The sequence below is a fragment of the Onychostruthus taczanowskii genome, unplaced genomic scaffold, assembly GCF_017590055.1.
Source record: "Onychostruthus taczanowskii isolate IOZ18803 unplaced genomic scaffold, ASM1759005v1 scaffold35, whole genome shotgun sequence".
Taxonomy (NCBI): domain Eukaryota; kingdom Metazoa; phylum Chordata; class Aves; order Passeriformes; family Passeridae; genus Onychostruthus; species Onychostruthus taczanowskii.
In genome coordinates this window covers 5,531,432-5,555,388 of record NW_024500905.1, presented here as the reverse complement: position 1 = coordinate 5,555,388, position 23,957 = coordinate 5,531,432, and the positions used below count along the sequence as shown (strand labels likewise).

At 35.2% G+C, this 23,957-nt stretch overlaps 1 protein-coding gene across 4 annotated transcripts in view; it reads left to right on the top strand.

Moving 5' to 3' along the window:
• The window catches only part of MON2 (MON2 homolog, regulator of endosome-to-Golgi trafficking), a 65,587-nt gene extending 48,237 nt beyond the window's left edge, over nt 1-17,350 (top strand). The window contains exons 27-35 of one of the 4 annotated variants that reach the window (XM_041411202.1): nt 1,054-1,197; nt 1,723-1,740; nt 2,007-2,135; nt 3,986-4,176; nt 10,603-10,663; nt 11,949-12,072; nt 12,850-13,057; nt 13,758-13,840; nt 15,706-17,350. In XM_041411202.1, coding sequence (XP_041267136.1) covers nt 1,054-1,197; nt 1,723-1,740; nt 2,007-2,135; nt 3,986-4,176; nt 10,603-10,663; nt 11,949-12,072; nt 12,850-13,057; nt 13,758-13,840; nt 15,706-15,869 — 1,122 coding nt within the window. In that variant the 3' untranslated portion in view covers nt 15,870-17,350. Of the gene's footprint in view, nt 1-1,053; nt 1,198-1,722; nt 1,741-2,006; nt 2,136-3,985; nt 4,177-10,602; nt 10,664-11,948; nt 12,073-12,756; nt 13,058-13,757; nt 13,841-15,705 lie in introns of those variants that run through there. The other 3 variants (XM_041411203.1, XM_041411204.1, XM_041411205.1) reach the window with 3 other exon arrangements.
• Nucleotides 17,351-23,957: the final 6,607 nt, after the last annotated feature.

The window sequence follows — 23,957 nt, the reverse complement described above, 5'->3', positions numbered from 1 at the left end:
AGCCAGCCAGTGCTGCTGTGAAGCAAAGGCCATGAGTCAGATGGTTTTGCTTTAGGCCAGAGTACCATCTTCCTCTCTTGAAATCAATTGATACTCTCAGGAGTACACTCAGAAAGCATTAAAGCAGGAGTACACAGTAGAAGCATTAAAGAAGAGTATGTAAATATTTGCAATCTTTGAAACAAAACATTTCTCTGTGTTTGCGTGTAGGATCAGGTTCTTTGCTGATACAGGAAGACTTGGGTCAGTTCTGATTTTCTCTGAAGTCATGGAACAACTTTGCAGTTTGAATAGCATGAAAAAACCTAAAATTTTTCAGACTGAACCCTGACTAGTTTCATAAATGCATTTTATCTTGTGATTCTACTAACAAAGGACAAATTGCAACTCAAGAACATGGGAATGGAAGGAAGCTTTGCATCTCTTTTCAGGCTTCCATGTGTTGAGCGCATTTTTCACCCTTTGGTTTGTTCTTTTTATTTCTCATTAGAACTCGTCTTCTAGTCTTTTACTGCTGTAGTGTAGGGGGGGGTTGAGGTTTTTTGGTAGTGTAAGTACACTGTTCCTGAAATGTTTTCCATTTTAAAACAAGATTATGAGTTTTAGCTATGCCAAACCATATAATTCTCATTTCTACTCCTCTATATAAGACACTCTTTTAACTACTTTTTGAAGCCTTCTCTCATTTACTTCTCAGATTTAAATGTTTATTGAAGTAGAACTTAAAGATGTGGCTGAGATCTATATACAAGGCTTATATAAGACTTTATTTTACTTATGAGTCAACTTTTCTTCACAAACTCTGCTTTGTCTTTTATTGGATGAGGTAGCTGCATGTACTGAACTATATATGCCCAGGTATTTGCAACTTTATTTACTTCAATAAAATAACCAAATGTAATTTCCTTAAACTCTTGGAACTATACACGATCTTTCATACAGCATGACTCTTGTATAGGGGAGTTTTCTGTAAGAGTTCCTTGTACAGATGCAGGTGTTAGAGCAAAAACTCAAGAAATATATATTAAAATTCTTTATTTTCTTTTGATAAAGGCTATATGTGTGGGCTCAGAAGGTATGCAGATAATGTATCCTGCAATCTTTGACCAACTACTGGCCTTTGTAGAATTTTCCTGCAAGCCTCCACAGTATGGACAGTTGGAAACAAAGCACATTGCAAATGCAAAGTATAATCAGGTAATCAGTTAGAAATCTCACTTGTTTCACTTGGCTGGTTAATCCAATTCAGCTTCAGCTATAGGTTGTCCAGCAAGATGCATTTATTCAATCTGTAAAAACTTAACTGCATGTTGCGTAATAAGTTTTTTTTTTTTACATGCTTTTGTTATCTTCTTTTACTCCCTTTGCATTTTTCTTTGCTTTTATACTTCATATTCCTTCATGTAGGAAAGGTCTGGCTTGGACACCAGACAAATGTGTCTGAATTTGTACATGAATTAATCTAAAATAATTTGTCCTACAAGAGATACTAAATTTAACACAGAGACATAATTTTGAATGGAGAAAATTCCATCAAGCTGCAGATTTTTGAATTGCACGTGCTGTAAAGAAATGGAACGTGTTCAGTAATTCTTTTTATCTGTGTACACTGCTGTTCACTAAGCATGAGCGTCTGATTCAGTGTAATCAAAGAGGTAACCATTATGTATGTATTAATTCTTCTTATTCTGTTTGTCCTGCAACACAATGGAATCACACTAGATACAACTATTTGCACCGGTGAGTTAAATTTCCTTAAAGATTGTCCTAATGTAGTTGTCTTGCTTAGACTGCAACATTTCTCCTACTTAAATGTACTTTACTTCAATGTAGAGTACAATTTCATAGCCAGACTATATTGTATTTGCAGTTTTGTGGCTTGGATCATATTCTTAGCAAACCTTGCATGCATTAAACTGAGAGTTCAGTGCAAAACATACACTTTCTGCTCCTTAATTAAAATGTTTTCACGCATAATTTAGTAAGTTACTAATTCCTTTTCCCAGGCGGAATGGGTGGCATTGAATTACGTACCATTTGCAGAGAGATCATTGGAAGTTGTGGTGGACTTGTACCAAAAGACAGCTTGCCACAAAGCTGTGGTAACAGAGAAGGTTCTTCAGAACATTATTAAGGTAAAAGTTTGACCTGCGTGCGCTCTGAATTCAATGAGCTTATATTGAAATTCATGAGTTTTATTTTCAACTAGTGTCAACAAACACTTCCTGGGAAGCTTCAAGCTGTAGTAAACAGATTGTTATTTTATGAAGATGAGCAGCAGGGAATAATTGCTATTTATTAGTCTATTTGTACTGTTCTTAGCTGTGTAATGTCAACATCAGTATTTCAGTGTTATGATAAAAATTTACAAACGTGTTAGGCCACAAAATGTACATCTTTGAAAGTGTTGTGCACCTGAGTGTGGTAAGTAGGTGCCTTAGTAAGTATGGCATTGAAGGCCAAAGCCCAGTTTCTGTAGACTGGCACTAAAACTTCGGGGGTGTATGCTCTGTTACTTTTTATTTGCTTTTAGTGACTTCATGTGTCAATGCAGCTCTGAAATATTACCTAATATACCTTATAATACATAATAAATGTTGCTAATATATCTTTAAAGTGAAATTGTCAAATGCTTCACTTTTTTTGACCATTCCATTTCAGCAAAAAATTTTAGTAAATAATAGAAGTAATATTTTCCAGAAGTCTGGAAAATAAGAATGTGTCTGACCTGGCTTGTTTGCAATGACTTGGCTGACATCAGGATTTTCCTGTATAGAAATTCAGAAAATTGAATGTGTTTAAAACAGGTGATATTATTTGAAATCTGTTATGAATTAAATATTTGTGTTTCAAAGTTAATGCAGTTGTTTTCCACTTCCATTTGAATGGGATTGGAGAAACTGATAGAATACCACTTTTTTGTAACATTTGCGGTTCATAACAATGTGATCTATTGGGATATATGAAAATGCTTTTAAATTTATTTTTCATGTCTCTGAAGCCCATGTTGATTTCGGAATTAGATTTGACACATATAAGCAGCAGAAAAAAAAGTTCTGTTTATCTCTAGGGTTAGATTCTAGCTGTCATAATTTTTTGCTGTAGAGAGTTAATTATAATCTTTCCTCCTTTTGCTTTCCTCAAATCAGAGACTGCACTAAAGGCACAGGGGGCATACATATAGTACCGGAATTTAGTCACTATGTATTTGAAATGTCAAGTAAATAATTGGTTTTCCAATATAACTTGCTGTCAGGTTCTAAAGTTTGACTAACAATACTAAAAAGAGTGCATGTAAGTCTAAATAGTTCATATGGCTAATGTTTTAAAATTTATGAATTACTTTTTTATAGATACTGAAGATGACTTTCTATCTAAAATAGTTAAGTTTTGCTGTGCTTTCATCTGCTTTACATTTCAGTTGTACTGTAGCCTTTATCTTAGAATTTCACTAACTGTTCTTACTTTCAAATTTCATGTGGTTTAACAGTCAGTAATGACCAGATTTCTTCCAGTGTTTATGTTCCAGTGTTTAAAGTTCAACTTTACTAGGAAAAGTTAAAATGCAATGAGGCTTTTTTTTCTTTACTGTACAAGCACTTGGGATGACTTTATAGGGACTGAATTCCCCAGAATTACACTCGTGATAACAGACTGCCTGTGTTAGGAAAGCCCATTAGCAGAAATGGTGGGTGGCAATACAGAAAAACAAAATTAGTATGTGATTTCATAGTGTAAATGATAATGGATCACTTCTGACTTCTAACCTTTTATTTGGCTACAGACTTGTGCTTTAGCCAGCTGGTATATGATAAATCATGTTCAGAATTGCATTTGTGAAAGGCCATCTCATATACTAGCAGAAAAGGTAGGGATTGTGTATTGCCATCAATGACAGTGTCCTCCGAGATCTTGTGCAGAAACTTGCTGTAATCTTAGATTTGTCTGAGCAGCTATAAATTTTGTTTTGACTTTCATTTTGCAGACACTTAGAATACCTCTTAGTCTGAAGTACTCGTGTCCCTCTGAAAGCACATGGAAGCTGGCTGTGTCCTCTCTTCTCAAAGTTCTCTCCATTGGACTACCTGTTGCAAGGCAGCATGCATCTTCTGGAAAATTTGACAGTATGTGGCCAGAGCTAGCAAATACTTTTGAAGACTTTTTATTTACAAAAAGGTAAACACAACTTGTTTATGTTATGATATGTATGTTTATGTTATGTTATGATATGTATACAATTTGTTCCTTTCTTCACTTTGAACAGAGTTGCACTGATATTTTTCTAATTAACAGCATTAACTATATGTATTTGTCCTGAGTTCCATCTTGAAATACTCCACTTACTGTGAATTTTTGAAAATTATTTAGTACACTGCTGTTCACTTAGAAGCCCACAGTTATGTTGTATTTGTTTCTACCTAAGATAAATTGACTGCACTTTAATAATTAACCACATTTTATTTATGATACTCTTTGAAAAGTGTAGCTAAATAGTCATATTTATGACTATAAAGATGGATAGGTTCCTCTCAAGAATGGAACACATTCTCAATCTACAATGGGTAGGCTGAGAAAGTCCAGAAGTGAAAAGCAATAATGATCAGAGACAGACTAATCACGGAATCATAGAATGGTTTGAGTTGGAAAGGCCCTTAAAGATCATCTAGTTCCAAACAGCCTGCCATGGGCAGGACACCCTCCACTAGACCAGGTTGCTCAGATCCCCATCCAGCCTGGCTTTGGATCTATTTGTTCAAACAAAAGACGATAACATTAGCAAAACATTGTAAATTTTCAGAATATAATAAAAGCTTGCTTCAAAGAAGAATTTTTTTGTCCCTTGGCAATGGGTAAAAATGTGTTTCAGTACAGCAAAGATTTTCTAGGTTAGACACTAAGGGAACCTTTTACTCTAAGGAAGTGTAGGTATTCTAGATAATTGCTTAGGAGTGGTATGGAATTTCCATCTTCTGTAAACATCTGTGGCCAAGCATCTTTTAGGAGTACTTTAAGTATATCTAATAGTGTTTTAGAATAAAGAACAAGGTGGAACATGAAAAATATAATTCCCTGATTTTCAGTAACAAATAAATCTTTCTTTTTAACAGAAAACAGTAAAGTTGTTCAGTGCCTTTCACTAATCTGCTGTGTGTTTAGTTTTGAAACACACAAAAGTCAGCAGCCAAACACAGCTGTATTTACTAATGATGGATAAATACCAGCTTGCCCAAAACAAACAAGCAAACAAAAAAAAAATACCAATGAAAATTTATTTTAGAGACGCATCCATTAGTGGAAATGTGTAATAATGAATGGATTTGGAATATCATCAATAGGATTACATGGCAAACCAGTGAAAAATGTTCCTATTTTTTTTTTTTGCATTTACTTGAAAGAAAATTCTATTAAGTAGCAGGACCTTAAAACAGAAAAGGTCATCCATGATAGCATAAAAGGCACTTTGATCATCCAAGTTTTTATTTTATAATTCACTGTTTCTTTAATGTAAAATAATCTTTGTAGTATCTTGCTTGGTTTTCTTTTCAGCTGCAGTTAGTATTCTTGCTTCCATTCTGAGACAGGCAGTCCATGTCAGTTAACACCCTATAATCTATGTCAGTGTTGGGTGTACTGAATTCAAATTAAGGTTTTTCAGGTTATTGTGGAAGAATGTATGTTCACTTAAAAGTTGCTTTGGAAATACATATTACTATTTGTTGTAATTTAATTATTCCTAAATATTTGCAATGCAAATTAAACATTTCTGTTTTGCATGTTCTTAGCTGAACAAGACTAGTACTGCTACAGTTTCCTGGTATTAATTGTTCATAAATTCAGGGAAGCAAAATTATCCCAGCTCTTTAGTTCAGAATAATCCACTATCATCTGCATGACTTTTTGGCCATATCTGTTTGTCTATAACAAATATGTTTAATTTACAGTGAGTGATTTATACTTTACTTGAATATTATTTAAAACGTAGAAATTTCATCTTAATGCATTGCTTGCTAGAAACTATTACTCTTTATGCTAATTCTAATACCTTTTGTCATTTGTCATGTATGGACAAATATTCTCTGGAGTTAGAAGAAAAAAATAGTACTTGAGTGAATATTTATGATGCCTTACGATGTCTGTCTTGACTTAAGTCTGGTTTTGCCTCTTTAGCAACCAGAGTCTATACCATAATTTAACATACAAAATGTGTTTTAGAGAAAATTTTTTCATCCTAATTAAAGGTGTCTTTAGAAAAGTGTAGGAAACTTTTTTTTTCACTTAGAAACTTTAAAGTTTGGATTAATTTAAAGCACTAAAAATAGGCTGGTATATTGTAGAACCACATGGCTACAGCAAGATAATTTGACCTGTTAGTATAATTAATGGCCACTATCATTACACTTTCCAAGCTTGTTGTGAATAGATTCATTTTGCTTATGTAGTTGTATTTTGTGTGGCTACAGAATGTCTGGGGTTTGGTTTTTTTTACCTCCCTAGTGTTCATGTTTTTCCAAATAGCAGTTTGCCTTTCAAGTGTCTGGCTGTCCTACATACAGTTAGAGCCTTGTCCCTTGGTATCTTTAGGATAGGTAGATAGACTTTCTGTTCTCTCTATCAGCCTGAGCCTTGTGCTCCTAAAATACATTAAAGCTGAAAAGGGAATACATCTTCCTCATGCCACTAGTCAGGACAATTAGTAATAGCAGTCATTTCTCCTTTTCTTCATCCTCCTCGTTCTCCTCCTCCTCCCCATATTGTTACTGAAGCCTATCTCTCCTGCTGTGATGCAAGGAGGGCTCTAGAGATAGCTGTGGAAGTTCCCCTCATTGAGGTAATTCTCTTCTGATTTCCTTTGCTAAAATCTTTCTGCACGCTGAGCAAGATGCTATGAGACCCTTGGCAAGTAAGGCAACCTGTCCTTTTCGGTTTGAAATTTGCTAAATTATGTCTTCTAGGGGTTTATAATTGCAGTTTACTTAGTCTCTTAAATTTGTAGTTGTTCCATTTGTAAGGAAATTGAATTCAGAATTTTCAAATTTAGTGTGTTCTTTCAATTTTTTTGGTAATTCTAATAGAAAACATATGCTAATCATAGTGGTGCCTTATTCCAGGGTAATTTGAGAGAATCTATTCATTGTTTTGAAAATAACAGCTAAAATTTATTGCTGAGTTGACATGTATGTCATCCTTCAGGTTGCAGGGGAAGGCAGTGAGAATGTACTTTCCCACTATCCATATTAACCCTTTATTTAAAGACAGCTAGGTGGTATAGAACTGGTTTTGGTGTGTTTCCTGATTTATTTATATTAGCAATGAGTTGTGTTTTTTAAAATTCTGGAACTACTTGGATTTTTGTCCGTAACACCAAATCAATTAACCAAGCCTCAGCTGAGAAGAGGAGAGTGGTTCTAGTTAGATTTGTGACTTGTAAACGTGAATTGGTTTTAGTAACCCTCCTGAACCTGTCCAAGTGGCTTTACTGCAGCTGTGAGTCAGGTCATCTCTGGTGGCTTTCCAACTTGCAAATGTGTCACGCAGGACAGGGAGATGATGAAGTTAGGTGCAGGAGTGTACAAATCTTACTAAGGCCAGCATGGATTGAAAAAGTTCTGAAGCACAAAGAATTTGGGAAATGCAGTTCAGTTGACTCCCCAAGAGGCTGACAGTGAGACAGAGTAACCCCATTACTGCATTATCTGGATTTTTAGCATTCTCTGACATGTCACCCCTTGTGACAGGAATGGTTAGGTACATACAGTTAGATGTGAATATGGTTAGAACTGAAAATCCACTTTCTTATGCTGGCATGCTGTAATTTTTCCTAAGGTCTTTGTTTCAATGAAACTGGAATGTTATGTCACAAACCCCCCTTCCTTTTCTTCCTTCAGTCTTGATACATTTTCATACTCCACACTTTCCAGTATTCAGTGTTCTAGATCTTCTGTGTTGTTGTCTGTCGAGGCAATATGCAAAGCTAGGTAAATGGCTTCCTTTTGTACCTCCTCTTCAAACCTTTATTCTCCAAGCCTGACTTAGCACTGCTGGGATGGTTCTAAATATGAAACATCTGCATCTCTGTAAGACTCACAAAAGCCTTAATGCAGTCAGTCTTCCTAGCAACACTGCATAACAGATTTGATTCGTTTTTTTCCTTTAGCTTTCATTAAAATATGCCAGTGCACATTGCCTTATTTTTTTATGCATGTTCTCCAGGTTTCTACCTGGCTGAGCTGAGTAGAAAAATAAAATTATTTTACTGGTATTCTAAATTTTTAGCCAATGTTTCAAACATTTTTCTAATCTATCTTGTAACACTTCTAGTCACCATGGTCCTAGAAATTGTATATGCTGATAGTTTGATATTGCTTCTGGCATTGAAACTGAGTTGGCACTGATTAGACAAGAGGCCACTGTAGTTTGAACCCTTAAACTAAAGCTCTGTGAATAGCTGAATTTAAAATAGTGAACCTCCTCGGCATGGTCCCACCTCTGTCTTTTGGATAGGAACAGAATTTCAAGCCAGCTATGGGGCTAAATGAGAGGGGATACTCATGTTTAAAAAGTACAAAGCACAGCAGAAATGGTCACTGCAGCTTTGTACAACAAGAAATTTCAAATATAGCCAGGAGAGCCCAGGTAAATGAAAAAGGAAAATGTTACTGTCAGAGCATTAGTGCCTTCCAAGACAGAAGTTTCAGCTTTTTAAAAAAAAATTTTTAGAGCAAACTACAGCTGAGGCGACTCAATAATCTTGATTTTTGTCATAAATCAAGACGACATTTAAAATTAATGTATTTCATATAACTTAATTTACACAAAATTGTCTTTCAGTAAGAAGCTGGTATGTTTATTATTTCATATTGTTCTTCTTTCCCAGAGGCTTTCATAGAAGCATGTCAAGCCATTATATACAACAAAATTCACCAAATATGTGTGTGCATATATATATAATTTATTAGAGCAGAAGTCTATGCTCACATGAGGGAATTAAATCAATACTTTCCCAAAAGATGCTTCTGAGCAGAGTGCTGTGCACAGCAGGACTCTGGGTGCTTGTTAGGTCTTTGCTCTTGGCACTGAAGCCCTCCCTGTTCAGTGGGCAGGGGCTGGGAGCTCTGTACTGAGGCAAGTTGCTGCATCACACTCTTATCTTTCCTGGCTCCAGACCCTCCAGTACAGTTTGAATATGTTGTGCCAGAACAGCAAAGCATTTGGGCCCCAGGTAGATGTATCCACATAGACAAAAATCTATTTACTTGGGAATAATTCACTACATGAACAAATATGTACCATAATCTGTAGTAGGTAAGGTATGGATCACTGGGCAGAAAAGCCTGAACACTTCTCTAAGTAAACCTCAGTTCATGAAGTGAGTCATAAATTAGAAAGTGTCAGATTGAAATCTTCCCATGTATTTCAACATGATCTGCAATTCTGTGCATCGTAATAGCTTAAATTATTGTTGAAAGGTTTTGCATACTTAACAACTCTGTGTGTTAGAAAAGCTACTGATTGAACAGCTATTTAATATTTTATTTTATTCTATGTTTTCAGCATAAAATTCCAAACTTCCTGACTCCCTAATACACAACCCAGTAATAAATACTATAATTTTTTATTCTTTGTGTTTTTTCTAGTCATACATGTAACACGTCCATTTCATAGATAAAGTGATCTAGACTTTATCTGCATAAAGTTTCTTTGAGGAGCAGAGATATATTTATTTTTCAAACAGAAACATTGTTACATACATAAAACATTCCTAATTGTCAAAACTGAAAATTAGCTGTAGATGTGAAGACTGATCTTCAGTGTGTTATGCTAAGTATTCAGAAGATGGGGGAAAAAAAAATCTATCTCAGAAAAATCTTATTCATCTTTGTCAGCAACATACAGGAGCACTGGAAGAAAAAATCATGCAAAACAAAACACCTGTCAGCTAAACGAATCAGATTTGAATGAGATTTCAAAACCTTCAAGGTTCTTAAACTTTCATTAAAATTGGCAATGGGACAGAGGAGGCAGGCCCAGATGAGTACCCTTATGAGGACAGGATTGGCCCAGGCCCACAGCCCTGTCCTGGGCAGCTGCCTTGCCTGTGAGCCTGTGCTTAGCTCTGAACTACCCACCACAGGATCTGTTGAATCACTTCTGGACATTCAATCTGAAAATAAACATATATTTTTAATGGAAGAACTCCAAAAAGCTATAAATTTCTTCAAAACTATTGTTTATAACATGGATTTTTCTTTTAATAAAATTACATAACAATGAGAACAAATGCATCATTTCAGTTAGAAGGGGAAAAGGACATGGTAATACCCCATTAATGAAAAATGTTTCATTAATGTAGAACAAAATGTAAAATTAAAAAAAAAATTTCAAGATGTACTATTGAACTCAAAAGTATTTTTCTGGCATAGTGAGTGAAAAGACTAGGTTTTCCAAAGCGCCCATCCAACCTTATCTTGTGGTCATTAATCATTGCCATACAATAGTACCAACCTGATGCATGTAATAACTGTAAATGTAATACACTTTCCCATACTTATCTCCTTACGCATGTTGTAAATTTAAAGTATAACGCAGTATGTTTATTTTTAGTACACCTCCTGATAATCTCTCAATTCAAGAATTTCAGAAGAATGAGAGTATTGATGTTGAGGTAAGAAGCCTAAAACAAATAATACTGTTAAAATTAACGAGTTAGTGACATTCACAAGTTGCCTTTTGTTATGAAATGATTTCTTGAAAAGTTTCCCTTTCATTACATTTTCTGTGATACTGTTTTCATTTTTGAAAACGAGACAGGAAATTCATAGATCCAGAATTCAGCTGCTTCAGGGTGATGCAAAAAATAGGAAGTGGGATGCCAAAAATTACTTCTTGTCATCTCAACTTCAAAACAATGTAGACTTGCTAAAACAGAACGCGTTTCTGCCTCTAAATCATTATGTATCCTTATTTATTGCTATTGCTGAGCATTTACACTGATAATTGTAGACCACCGAGAAACTGGAAATGAATGCCATCTCTGTTGAGGGGGCGGTCAGCAAAAAGCAATTTTTTCTTAGACATTGCTGCCCTTAAGACGTGTTCTCTATACTGAGAAGCTTTGGCAGAAATGAAGAAGTTATGTGTAATTTGTGCAGCACAGGGATCGCTGTGTGTTTGATTGCATAAGGCTGAAGAAAATTAGGAGAAGATGGTATCTGAAGTAAGAAGGGACTTATTTCACTCCAGGGCAAAATAATGTGGCAGAACAGAGATTAGGGGTACAAAGCAAAAGGAGTTGCGGAGAAGACATGGCACTAGTGGTTTCTGTGGTTTCATCACCTGTCATCTTTCCAGAGGAGAGGCTGGGACACAGAAATATCTGGATGGAAAGTGAAAGTGGTTCTGCCTGCAGTGAGCAGAATTCTCAAATCTAATGCATTAATTTATGGAGATCTAAACCCATTTTGTTCCTGAATGGGAGCATCAAGACAAGGATAGAGAGAGCATTTCTGTTAATGTGTATTGCCTTAAGCTCATTTAGATAATTAACACACTTGTTCTGCTTTGCAGATATCACATTTTTAGGGATGAGTATGTGTGTTAATGTTATAGAGAGAATATTGAATTGGGGTGGAGGGAGAGAGAGATTCCTGATGTTAGATTTAGATCTTCTCTTTTCAAAACCATAAATTCAACTTGAATAATATACTTCAAATGTAATTTGAAATCTGATCAGAAACTCTGGCAGAAGTGGCAGGGGAAAGGATTTTATTTCAAGTTTAATGTCCCATGCAAGACCACACTTTTGGACTTATCTACAAATTTTAAATGCTAGCAATAGAAGATTTTGTGAAGTCTAATCAGGCTTTACTCTCTTGTTAAATGTTTCTTCATACTAGATTTACAGTTTTAGTATTTAGAAAAACAATATAAATATATGTAATTTATTTTAGGTGGTGCAGCTTATCAGCACAGAGATACTGCCATATGCTAATTTCATTCCTAAGGAATTTGTGGGTCAGATAATGACTATGCTCAATAAAGGCTCAATACATTCTCAGTCATCCTCCTTTACAGGTATGGTACCTCAGTGACAAAAATTACAGTGTTTAAATCTACCAGAAAAGAATTAATATGTTGAGTATACTTACTATGATAGAGACTTGGAGTCCCCTGGCATGTATTCAGTATAGACTGTTTGATATCCAACTTTTTTGTAAATCATATTTTGTGGTAGTTGCCAAGCTTTCCTTGCAATTTTTAAAAAATTATTTCCTTACTGCTTGGACAGTATCATTTTGAGCTTGTATTACTTTCTACATAGTTTATTTTCCTTTGTGCCAGTTCTAATAATAATTTCAGACAATTTCAGACAATTTCGGACATTCTGTTCTTAAAACCTAAATGACCTTAGTGTAACTATATGGTGTACCTAGCCAGATACCTTCTCTGCCTTTAAGAAAAAACATTTGTAGGGGTTTTTGGAAAGATGAAAAAAAATGAACAAAAGCCATTATATAGAAAAATACTTAAATTATACAGTACCATATATGAGTATTTATGATGTAGGATTGTTTGCTGGTTTTAGATGATTTAATGTATTTTATAATTAAAGCAATGTCAGGTATGTGATGTGTTACTGAGAATGTGTCATAATTCATCTCTTATGTTTGGAACTATTGTGATTTTTGCACAGTTGTTTTTTCTTAGAATATATTCTTAATATTTGTTCTTATCACTGTTAATATTTTTTAATACTAGAGGAGTGATAACCCTTTCTCAGCACATAATAAGCGGATTGAAATGCAGCATCATACACATGCACAGTTGAAATGCATAATTTTACTTTGACAGAAGCCGAAATAGATATTCGAATGAGAGAAGAGTTTTCTAAGGTGTGTTTTGAAACACTGCTCCAGTTTTCATTCAGTAATAAAGTCACAACTCCTCAAGAAGGCTACATCTCCAGAATGGCACTTTCTGTGCTCTTGAAAAGGTCACAGGATGTATTGCATCGCTACATAGAAGACGAGCGATTGAGTGGCAAATGTCCTCTTCCACGGTATGTGCATTGTCTTTAGAAAATAAAGGTATTACCAGGACTTTATGAGAAGAAGTTTGCATTCAAAATATCACTTAGTCATGAAAAAAATGAGGGGGGTAGAAGAGAATGAAATTTAAAAGGCAGGGAAAATATTTACGGGGGAAGAAAATGCTGGTACCCAATTTTATTTTAAAAAACCTCTGAGTAACAATGGTCATATTCTGTGCTGTTAAAACAGTTTTAAGTTACGGAAACAATATTTCTGATATCTCTAGCATTATATTTCTGAAATCTGATTTCCTTTTATTCCCATTAGAGCTATGTGTAGTTTCTAAATTGAGAGGTGAGTAGAATCTCCTCAAAAATAAAACATCCAAACAGCAATGTTGTGAATCATTACTCAAGTAATTGTTCTTAAAATGGAAAAATTTGATCAGAAAACTAAGAAATTCTTTAAAATGGAAACTTACTTGAAATTCGCTTCACTTCCGAAGGTTTTGATCAGGAATGTGGAAACTGATTATGTTTATTAGCCTTATCGTGTACTTTGCGATGAGCGTTTTCAGATTGAGATTTGTATGGTGCTACTGTTTCCAGTATCGAAGTTAAAGCTGTCCTACGTGAGACAACAGCAATGATAGTGGGAAACTTTTTCTATGAAACTTACATTCTTGAAACAAAAACGAGTAGTTGACTGTTTGCATTTTTTCATTTGTAGGCAGCAAGTAACAGAAATCATATTTGTTTTAAAAGCTGTCAGTACACTCATAGATTCACTTAAAAAGACTCAACCTGAAAATGGTAAGTTATTGTTAAATAACATCGTTCCAAACAAGGTAACATTATATCTGCCCCAAAGATGTATTTATTATTTCTTTTAGTAGTGTTCACAGAAAGCTGAAAGAAAAGTGTCTTCTGTTAGAGTCAGTACTCTGTAATTCTTTGTATATGAAGGTGACAGGTAGATGGCAAGAAACCCCACAAAGTTTTTCCAGTATGACTAAAAGTATAAGGACCTACGATATTTTTAATAAAAGAGAAAACTTCAATTTATAGTGTCCTTTATTAGATAAAGCTTAGTGTCTTCTGAAAACAAAGAAAAAGCCCCATTCCATAAAATATTAATGGAATTCTTAAAAATATGAAGCCTGGCTAGATCCTTTTTTCCTTCTCATAATACCTTTTTAGGTTGCTATGGATTTTGTTCACTTCACTCTGCAGTTAACGGGGTGTACAAGTTAAATGCATGGACAGGCTGATAGATACTTACAGTCATGGTCTTGCTTTCCCTCTCTTCCTGCACTATTATTTTCTGTTCCTTGGACTGAGCTTAGTCATTGATGCCTGAGAAAATGGTTGACAGATTTATTTAAAGGACTGAATCAAATGAAAGACTTCAGCTTCATTTATAATTACCTATCCTGTTCCTCCCATAAGCTGCACCTCTGATATATGTGGAGAGTTCTTGGAAGGAAACTTAATAATAAGTCTTGGTTAAGTCCATTTTATTGGACTCTGAAATTCTGACAGAAGTGTGTATACAACATTTCCCTCTACCTCCCTGCTTTTGATATTAGGAGGAACAGAAAAAACCCAACCTTTTTAATCCTGACAAACAAACAAACAAACCAGCCTTTGCAGAAAAACACAGGCAAGTGGGTTTCTGGAAAGAGGCAGTGCCTCATTTGCATCATCACTGAGCAGCCAGACTTATGATGATGTGGTTTCCAAGGTTTCATGGCTAAAGTGTGCAGGTAGAACTATGCCAGGATGCATAAAGCCTTTTGGCTAACCCTGAAGCTAACTGAAATGCTACTCTGGTGGGTCTTCCTCTCAGAGGAGCAGAGAAGCTGACTCAGCTGGACTGTTCCCCACGTCCCTCTTCCTGCAATGAGACATTCTTCCCCTGGTCCCTAAACAGCAGTGCTTGCCAAACCTCTCACACACTTCCTTAGAAAGAGATCTACTGGACAAATTGCAGAATCATTTCAATCCCACTTCTTCTACCTTTTAATAATAATAATATTTATTTATGATAATTATTAATGTCTGAAGCCAGAGGTTTGTTCTCTTTCAAAAGCAGAGCTAAAACTGAAATAACCAAGGAAGTGACATTATAATAAAATCATGTTACAATGTTTAATTTTACTTGTTGGACAAACAAAACTTTACCATGGATATTTTTTTCTTTGTCCAGTTTTTACCTTTGCTTTCTACAGCTCTTGTAATCTGAAACGATCTGAAGTCAGAAAGTCTCATTGCTGACAATTTTCCTAAAGTGAAATGTGCATCCAGTTCAATTTTCTGTCAAGAGCTGAGAAAGCAGGCAGAAATCACATGTATTACAGATTGAAGTATTATCTTAAATTTGTCAGTCCTTCATCTCAAAGACACAGTGAATGATTCATATATAGAAACACAGGTGTGTAGCACTACCTTAAGGATATTATCCCATATGGCCTCTGGCTGCAGCTGAAAAAACAAATGGTTCTCCTGCAGAAATCCTGGCCTGTATCTGAGTGCCCTGTGTGGATGCCATAGTATAGCATTAAGTACCTATGCTTAGGCACACTGAATCTGCCATTACTTAGAGGTATTGGAAAAAAATCTGTTGTCAGTATTTGGACAGTGGTAAGTGATTCGGTCTGTTCTTTTCTTCCCTGCAGTTGATTCTAGCACATGGGCACAAGTTATTGCCTTGTACCCGACTTTAGTAGAATGTATCACCTGCTCATCCTCAGAAGTGTGCTCTGCTTTGAAGGAGGCACTGGTTCCCTTCAAGGACTTCATGCATCCACCAGCAGCCAAGGTACAGAATGGAGAGTCTTGACCCCATAAAACTTCTTTTATATTCTTGAAGGGAATATCCAGAAATGTTTGCTCCTGGGTGAAGTTTCTCTGAGGAAATCTCTTGTGACTAGTACTTTGGCAACCAGTGCTGACTGCCTCTTAACTGTACTAACAAGAACTCAGTAAGTCATGAATACAGGCTTTATCTCAAAGGTTCCAGAGTGAGTAGCAGTGCAAACCTTTAATAAACTTAATTGACTAGTTGGAATCATTTATAATCTAATGTACTTGCTACAGTATTTTGAAGTGGTGATTGAAAAGTGGGCTTATGTACAGCTTGTTGTGTATGTGTTAATGATGTAATTAAAAATATTTCAATTCAGTCAGATTTATTAGGCTGGTGTTTTGCACCCTTTTTTGAAGTACGAATTGTACTAAAATTTTATGCAAGATGGTACTGTAACATTCCATATATCTGTAACCAGCCTTTGTAAACAAAGGGAACTGATATACTTGTGTGTATAATAAATGGTACAGTTATGTATAAAATAGTTGCATTTATTATTTAAATTCTTTGAAAAATATTGATAATGTCAAATGCTTGAAAATGTATTTATTATGAATAAGTTGTATGCTTGCATTTTTACTTACATTTTGCCTTCTGAATTGCCAGATATGCTCATTCATATCTGATCATGTTAGTTTTTGCTTAATTGAATGTATCTTCTTTGTGGCCATTGGACATCTACAAAGGGTCATATAACAAATGATTGAAGCAAGCAGTCACAGTCTGCTGATCTCAAACTTCAGAGTCGTTGATCTGAAATAAGTTTGAATATGCACAATTCCACTGTAGCACTTCAACACTACCATACCTCACTTCATAATAAATTTGTTTAAAGATTTTTTTTTCTACTTAAATCTATCCATTTTTGCAGTTGCAGCCTTGCTCTAAAAATAAAACAAACATATTTGAGGGTTGTTAGCCTTTTTTGACCTTCTTGGCAAGTATCAGTGTTTGAATCATGACCCAGGAAAGGCAAGTTCAAATATCTAAAATACTTGGCTGTGATATTTTGTTCAATAATTTTAAGCGTTTTGTTTTTTAATGTCTTTTCAACCCAAACAAATTGTTCTAATCTTTTAATTATAAACTGTGTCTGATAAAAACCATGAGAAGTGTATTTTTGAAGATAGATACTCAGTTAGAAATGCAGTAAAATTTGTCATTAAATAAATGTGAATTTGTTTCATTTTAACATAATACACAATTGAAGCAAACCACTTTTAATAGTATTGTTTTTAAAGTTTATGATCTAGCATTTAAAATCTTATTTAATGAATTTTGATTTCAATAATGTTTCACCTGTATTCACGTTTTTAATCTGTGATGTGAAAGCACAAAGGCCAAATGTGGGGGGAAAAAAAAAAGACAGGTGCCTTTCTATGGTTTTCAGAGCTTACCTTTAGGGTTTTGTTTCTTCAGGTCTTTTGTAGATATTAAAAAACTGTCATGCATAAGAAATGGTATTACATCTGTTTGCTTTGCACTTTCCTCGCTCAAGGAACACTGATTGGTACATGTGAATAGGTGTAAAAGCTGTAGAAGCTTCAGGCTGAAGGTGTGATAAATTGGTCAGGGTTACCCTGCATTAATAATGTTCTCCAGACAGTTCTTTGGACAGCTTGCTCCCACAAGTCTCCAGTTTATGGTCCTTTTTAAAAGCTTTCTGTTTCAAAGTATGGCAAATATTAAAGAGGCTTCAAGACCTTGCACATTTCTGTGACCAAAGTTGCGTGGGACTTAATTGTCAAACCTGAATAGTTTTAAGAGAATACATAGTTTACATTAAGGAAATAAATGTTTCTTGTTAATAGAATTTATGTCAAAATACCTTCTCTGGAGGAGCAGTTCCAGTATACTGTAGAACTGGATCTTACAGAAAAGTAGCAACATCATCCATACTCTGAAAGTGAAAACCTGACAACTGCTCTCCTAATTAGTGGAAGATAAGTTGAGGTCATTAAAGAAACAAACTGTAGGACAGGAAAGAAGGGAATTAATTTGTTTTAAAATATATAGGTGTGCAGTCCAAGCTATGGGTGAATTTGTTTCTAATTATGTTTGAATGGATTTTTCAGTGATAATACAGATGCATTTGTCCATTGAGGAAAAATGTAATTCAAAAAGGGATGCATGAGTCTTTCTTGACTCTAGACCTTAGACTACTTTACACCCATGAATATTAATCTTCAAAAGATTTTGAAATAAACTACCAATCAGCTAACTTACCATCCTTTCTTCTTAATTACAAAATGAATAATATCTGTGCTATTTGAGGCATGTTTTGGACATGCAGTCTGAGGTTGACCGTATTGCTGCTTTTTTGTATTTTGTATAAATAGTTTGAAAACTAAAAACAAAGCTCCTTAGCTTAGAAAATGTTTTCATTGACTAATTTTGTCTGTGAACAAAAATTATTCCCTTTACTGTGCCTTCTTGTCCAACACTCAAATATTTCTTCCAACTTGAAATATCGATTTCTTTTTTCTATTTGTACTTTTTGCTAAGCATTCTTAGGGCTTCTTTGAGGCAAGCAGCATTTTTGAATATTTAAATTTCACATTTTTACATGTTTCTAGCAAGGTAAATCTTGTTCCAGAAGAAATTGAATTAATTTAACATTACCTGTTGAGTAGACCCGTGTCCAGGTTTATTTCAAGTCTTTAGGGTTGCTTAGTCATGGACATTTTCAGGATGGGGTCTGCAGTGTGTTGCTGAAGTCAGCTAGACAAGTGCTACAGCTGGCTGTATAGAAATGTGTCAGCTGGAAGTTAGAAGATAAGAATTAATTGCTTATTAAATGTAACCACAATCTTTCCTTCTTGTTCACAACTTTAAAAAAGACGTGGATGGGAATCCAAAGAGAAAATTGTTAGATTATTAGCATGTTCATATCAAGACTTTGGATTACTTGGGAAAGCTTGTACGTCTCAGTGCTATGACCACTGCTTTAATGTACATGAGGATTTAAGATTGCATAGTAACTGATTATGAAAAAAGAACAGATGTCTCAAGCTGGGAAGTTCTTACAGAAAGTCTTATTCCCAGAAGTAACGTACAGTAGTTATTTGCTTATCATCAGAGATGGTTAACTAACTGGACATGTGTTTTTTTCCCTTGTACATGAGCCTGCTTCTCCACCTGCTTTATTGGTGAACTGTGGAATGTTAGTGGATGTTAAACCACATGAAACACATGGTCACTGTTAGTTGTTTACACAAGTAAATAAGAATATGTCTGTGAAACTAGAGTAGTTTATCATTGTACTCTGCAGATGGAGTTCTTCTTTTACCCAGGTTGAGTTGTTTCTTCTTGCCAAAGTGCAAATCTTCTCATAGCTGGCCTTGAGCTCTTCAGGCAAGATACTTTTAGTGAGGCTAATGCCTTTCTTTTCCTCACAATGGCAAACCCAAGTATCAGTCATCTGTGTATTTTGCAGAAACTCATTTAGAAGCTCAAGATATGAGTGTTCTGGGGGGAGGGAGGAGGAAAACACATTTTCTACTCGTCTGTTTCTGTACAGCTCAGTTCTGTGTCTCTTCACAAGCTGTTCACCTCACATTTGCAGCTAGCTACTCATTTTCTGTATGCAATCTGTATGTTGAATTTTTTTGTTTATTATGGTGATGGCTAATCAAAAACATCAGAAATCTACTGCCAGTATATTGCAATTGATATGAATAACAAAGATTGCAGAAGCTTGCCTAGAGAAAGGGAAACAGGAGAGAAAATGGTGATGTTGTCAAATTGACTGGGCCTGAAGAATTTCTTCCTGGTATTTAAAGAACTAATCTGAGTAACCTCAGCATTTTTAAGATCATCTTTGTGGTGTCCTTGTGTGTGTCAGAGAATAACATGGTAAAAGCTGATCCTTCTTTTTCTAAGCTCCTTATTTAAGAATGTATGCCTTGATTATGAAACAACTGATAAAAAGGACCTGTGTGTTTACCGTGCTAACTACAGGATTTCACTAGCAAGAGATGAGACTATTCATTGCTTGAAGTTACTTCATTATCTATGTTTAGAAGAACTCTCAAATAAGCTTATTTTTATGATCAGTTTGATAAGCTTTTTTTCTCCATATTAACACATTTATTTCTACTGGTGATCCAGATGCCTTCCTTAAGAACTTAGTTCATAAATAATTTCATTTATCAGCAGTGTAGTTCTCTTTTCACCTAAAATATATTCCTTATGGAAATAAGCACAGCTACCATATTTTACTTCAATCAAAAATACTGTGATGTTGAAACATACTCAAAGGCATCGGCCCCTTTGTCTGTTTTGTTTTCAGAAGAGATTATCAACAATTAAATAAGAAAGGAAAGCCCTTAGAAGTCATGTATCTGGCACCTTCACAGTTTTGTTACTGAAGACCCTGATCTTCAAACTGGAGTCATTCCTGCTGCTCTCTGTGCACAAAATATTTGCCTTAGACGTGACACGAGTGCTCAGTGGTATCTCTGAAACTGAAGCTGCTTGAAGGCTGCAGAAGTTCATGAGGCTGTGGTGGCTGGAAACTTGAAGCCTGATACCACTCAGTGTGATGTTTTTAATGTTAACTATTTCTTACTTAGAACAATTAAAGTGGCCAAGGAATTGCTTACATTTCTGGCTTCCATACCAGAAGACTCACACGTGTGTCCCACATCACATCAAAGACCAGCGCCAGGTTGGGAGGGGTGGGGCTGAGAGCTCCATAGAAAAATGGCAGCCAAAACTGGATTGCCACCAATTCAGAGAGAGCACAGAGAGCAGTCTGGTTTTGATCAACCTCTGTCATGAGAAAACATGGAAGGGGACAGAAATATTAAGTGCATAGTGCTGATATACATGTACAAAGAACTGATTTCTGGAGTACATCACAACTATTACTTACTGAACATCTGTTCATGCCTCTGGGCTTGGCGAAGCATTATACTGTACTACCTTACCACTAAAATGAGCTCCAGAGTCTACACAAAGTACTGCCCTAGAACAAATGAGGAAAGATAAACATTTATCTTAGAACAGACTTATTTAAATTAAATATTTTATCTCAAAATACAAAATTAATAATGTCTGTTAAAGCTGTATGCACTGTACTGTTAAAATTTTAAGCAGTTTTGTGGCCATAGTCTCAAAGAGCATGCACTGAACTGATGGAGTAGCATGAGCCCCTCCTTCTTTATAGAATGGAAAGCAAATTTTTGAAGAACTAAACTTCAGTCTGATAGTAGTAGCTCTTTCTTGCAATATCACTTTAACCAATTCAATTCAAACAACTAGGTCAAACTTGGAAATGGGTTAGGAATTGAAAAAATTTCTGCCTTTATTTTCCTCTTCCACACACAGAATAGACCTGTGAAAGTAAAATCTGCTCTCTGGAAAAGCTGAAGACAGTGGAAACCAGAAACAATTAGTTCTGTACTCTTTATTAACAAAATGCATTTCATGGTTATATTCAATACTTTAAAAGAGATCAATCTAAGAATTATTTTGAATGCCATTTTTCATATTGTACTTTGAATCCAAACAGAGCTCTTGTCAAAGTAATGAAGTGTTAAATTATCAAAAAATGTACTCAGGTGTTTTCAAATAAAATGTAACCATTTACAAGTGATATAATCTTAGCTATGTAAAATGAATTCCCTAATAGTTTTAAGAAGTTAGTGGGACTTTAAAAAGTTAAAGTCCCAGATTTAATGGGGCTATCATTGCAAACAAACATTTAAGTAACTGCTAGGTGCAGAATCAGGCTTAAAATGTAGTTTCTTGTTTATTTAAGTCATTATTAAATAGAAGTTATTTTTGACAGAAACCATTCCTCCTGTAATAAACTTAGGAGAGGCAGTATGGAATGTCTGCTTTGAGATGCAGAAGTTAGATTTCTCTTCTGAGATTTAAGTAACTAAAATTTTGAGGTCTATCACAAGATTAACTAACCTGGCTTTCATTTGCAGTCAGGGAAGACAACATAGGCAGTTGCTGTGAGTTGCTATGTGGAAGTGACAGTTCTTGCTGCCAGAGCATAGGACAACTTCCTTAGGCTTAGGCATCTGGTGTTTCATGGTGTTTTTTTTTTTTTAGTTGACTTTAGGCATCTCAAAATGGAGAAGATGAGAGAGCCACAGTAAAAGCAGTTGACTTTGCTGTTGCAATGTGTTGATGGTGCTACAGTTTTTCTGAGTTCCCCCTAAGAGCATCTTCTTCGTGGCATTTGTTTGTTGTTTGCCTTTTGGGTTTTTACATATCCTTTGTAAGGGCTTGCTCTAAGGCTTCTCTCTTTTTACCCTGGGTGAAGATAATGTTCAAATATTTATCTGTTGTACCCTGTGTCTGCAAGGGACAACATGCTGTGACTTCACTGTAGTCACGGCATTAGTCTAAATAATTACATGAAGAGTTAAGAGATCTGCAGTTAGTTTACGAAGCTGAGCTCTTTTTGAGCCTTAAATTCTCCCTGCTACTGATCCATCTTGGTTTTCCATTGGTTTCCCAATTTGGATGAGTACATGAAGTTACTGTCTTCATAAACTCAGTAAACAATTAACCATTACTGCTACACTTTTGTACACTCATCAGATATTTTTTCTGATCGTTTTATATATTACATTTAACTGCTGCTTTTTTCACAAGTGTTTCAGATCAGCAAGGTTACAGTTACTTCTGATACCATCCACTTGGGTGCCTGAATTCTTACTTTTGGCATTTGAACTTCTCATCTCTTAGGAAAATGAGAAAATACTTGGCAGTAAACATGAGTTCTTTGAAAATCCCTGCACATTTGGTAAACAAAACTTGAATTACTGAAAGTAACTGGGGCTCCCATCCTCAAAATCTTTCAGAGCTTTGCATTATGGCATGAAGCAGCAAGGTGGGTGGTTCCAACAAACATAGGGATTGAAAGCTTGCAGACTGGTGCCTGTATCCAGCTGCAGCCTTGCATATCTCCTAACCTAGGAGGTAATTTTTCATTGCTTTCCAGGATCTACTGTAATGGATCTTGCACTTTTATTTTTCAGATAAATGCAAGTCAAAAAATGTGTAGGTCTTCTGATTTGCCATGTAATAAACTGTGATGTATGCCAGTAGTTTGTACTGATATCCAATTACAATTCTAAAACAATTTCTGTTTAGACATGGTAAATATTTCAATTATTACCAAACTCCAAAAAGAAACAATATTCTACAATATTACCTCCCCCTCTTACCATGAATTTGTCCAAATGATGTGGTTTGTATTTACATTTTACTTTCACCCAGGAGTGCTGATTTTCTTCAAATAGAAATTGCCAACTCCTTATCTAAGAATCTTTCTAAATATTCTCATGATATTAAGATGAATTTCAGTCTGTTAATTAACAAATATAAAAGATACCTTAATTCAGGAAAATAAGTCATTGAGATGTGAAATACTAATAGTCTTGTGTAAAAATTGTTTTACATTATAGTTGAGGTGGCCTTAGAATAGAAGGGATCACATTAAAGAAAAAAGGTAAAAATTAACCCAGAATTAAATAAAAACTTTATTATTCTAAGTTTGCAGGATTTTTTCCACTGCTAATATATTTTGCAGTATACTTTAAAATAAATCTGATTATTTAATAGGAAAAATAGAATGAAAATATCTAGCTTTTGCTTTTTCTTTTTAATAAACACTTAAATGTCCCAATTTTAAATTGTATTTCTTTTTCAGTACTGAGCTTTTATGTGTACACCAACTTAACTGAGTAGGAACGGAGCATATAAGCATACATTTCCTCAGTGCATCCATATCTGTAATGCTTGGCTTCTCCTTAGCTGATCTCAAAAAATACAACAGTTAAGTCTCACTGTCTCTGTGAGAAATATGGATTTGCAGAGGAAAACAGGAATTGAGAGAAAGCAGGCAGGAGATGAAACAGCCCCTTTCAGAACCATAAGTAAAGGACGCCGAGTTACTGGATGGGTCTGTTTTCTCAGCTGTAGAAAGTTCTTTAATGTGCCATGCGCTATCGAAACCACACAAATTCAGGATCACCTCATCATGCATCTCTTAGCGTGTTTTCTCCAGCTGAATGTCACTGGTTTAAATGTGTTTTA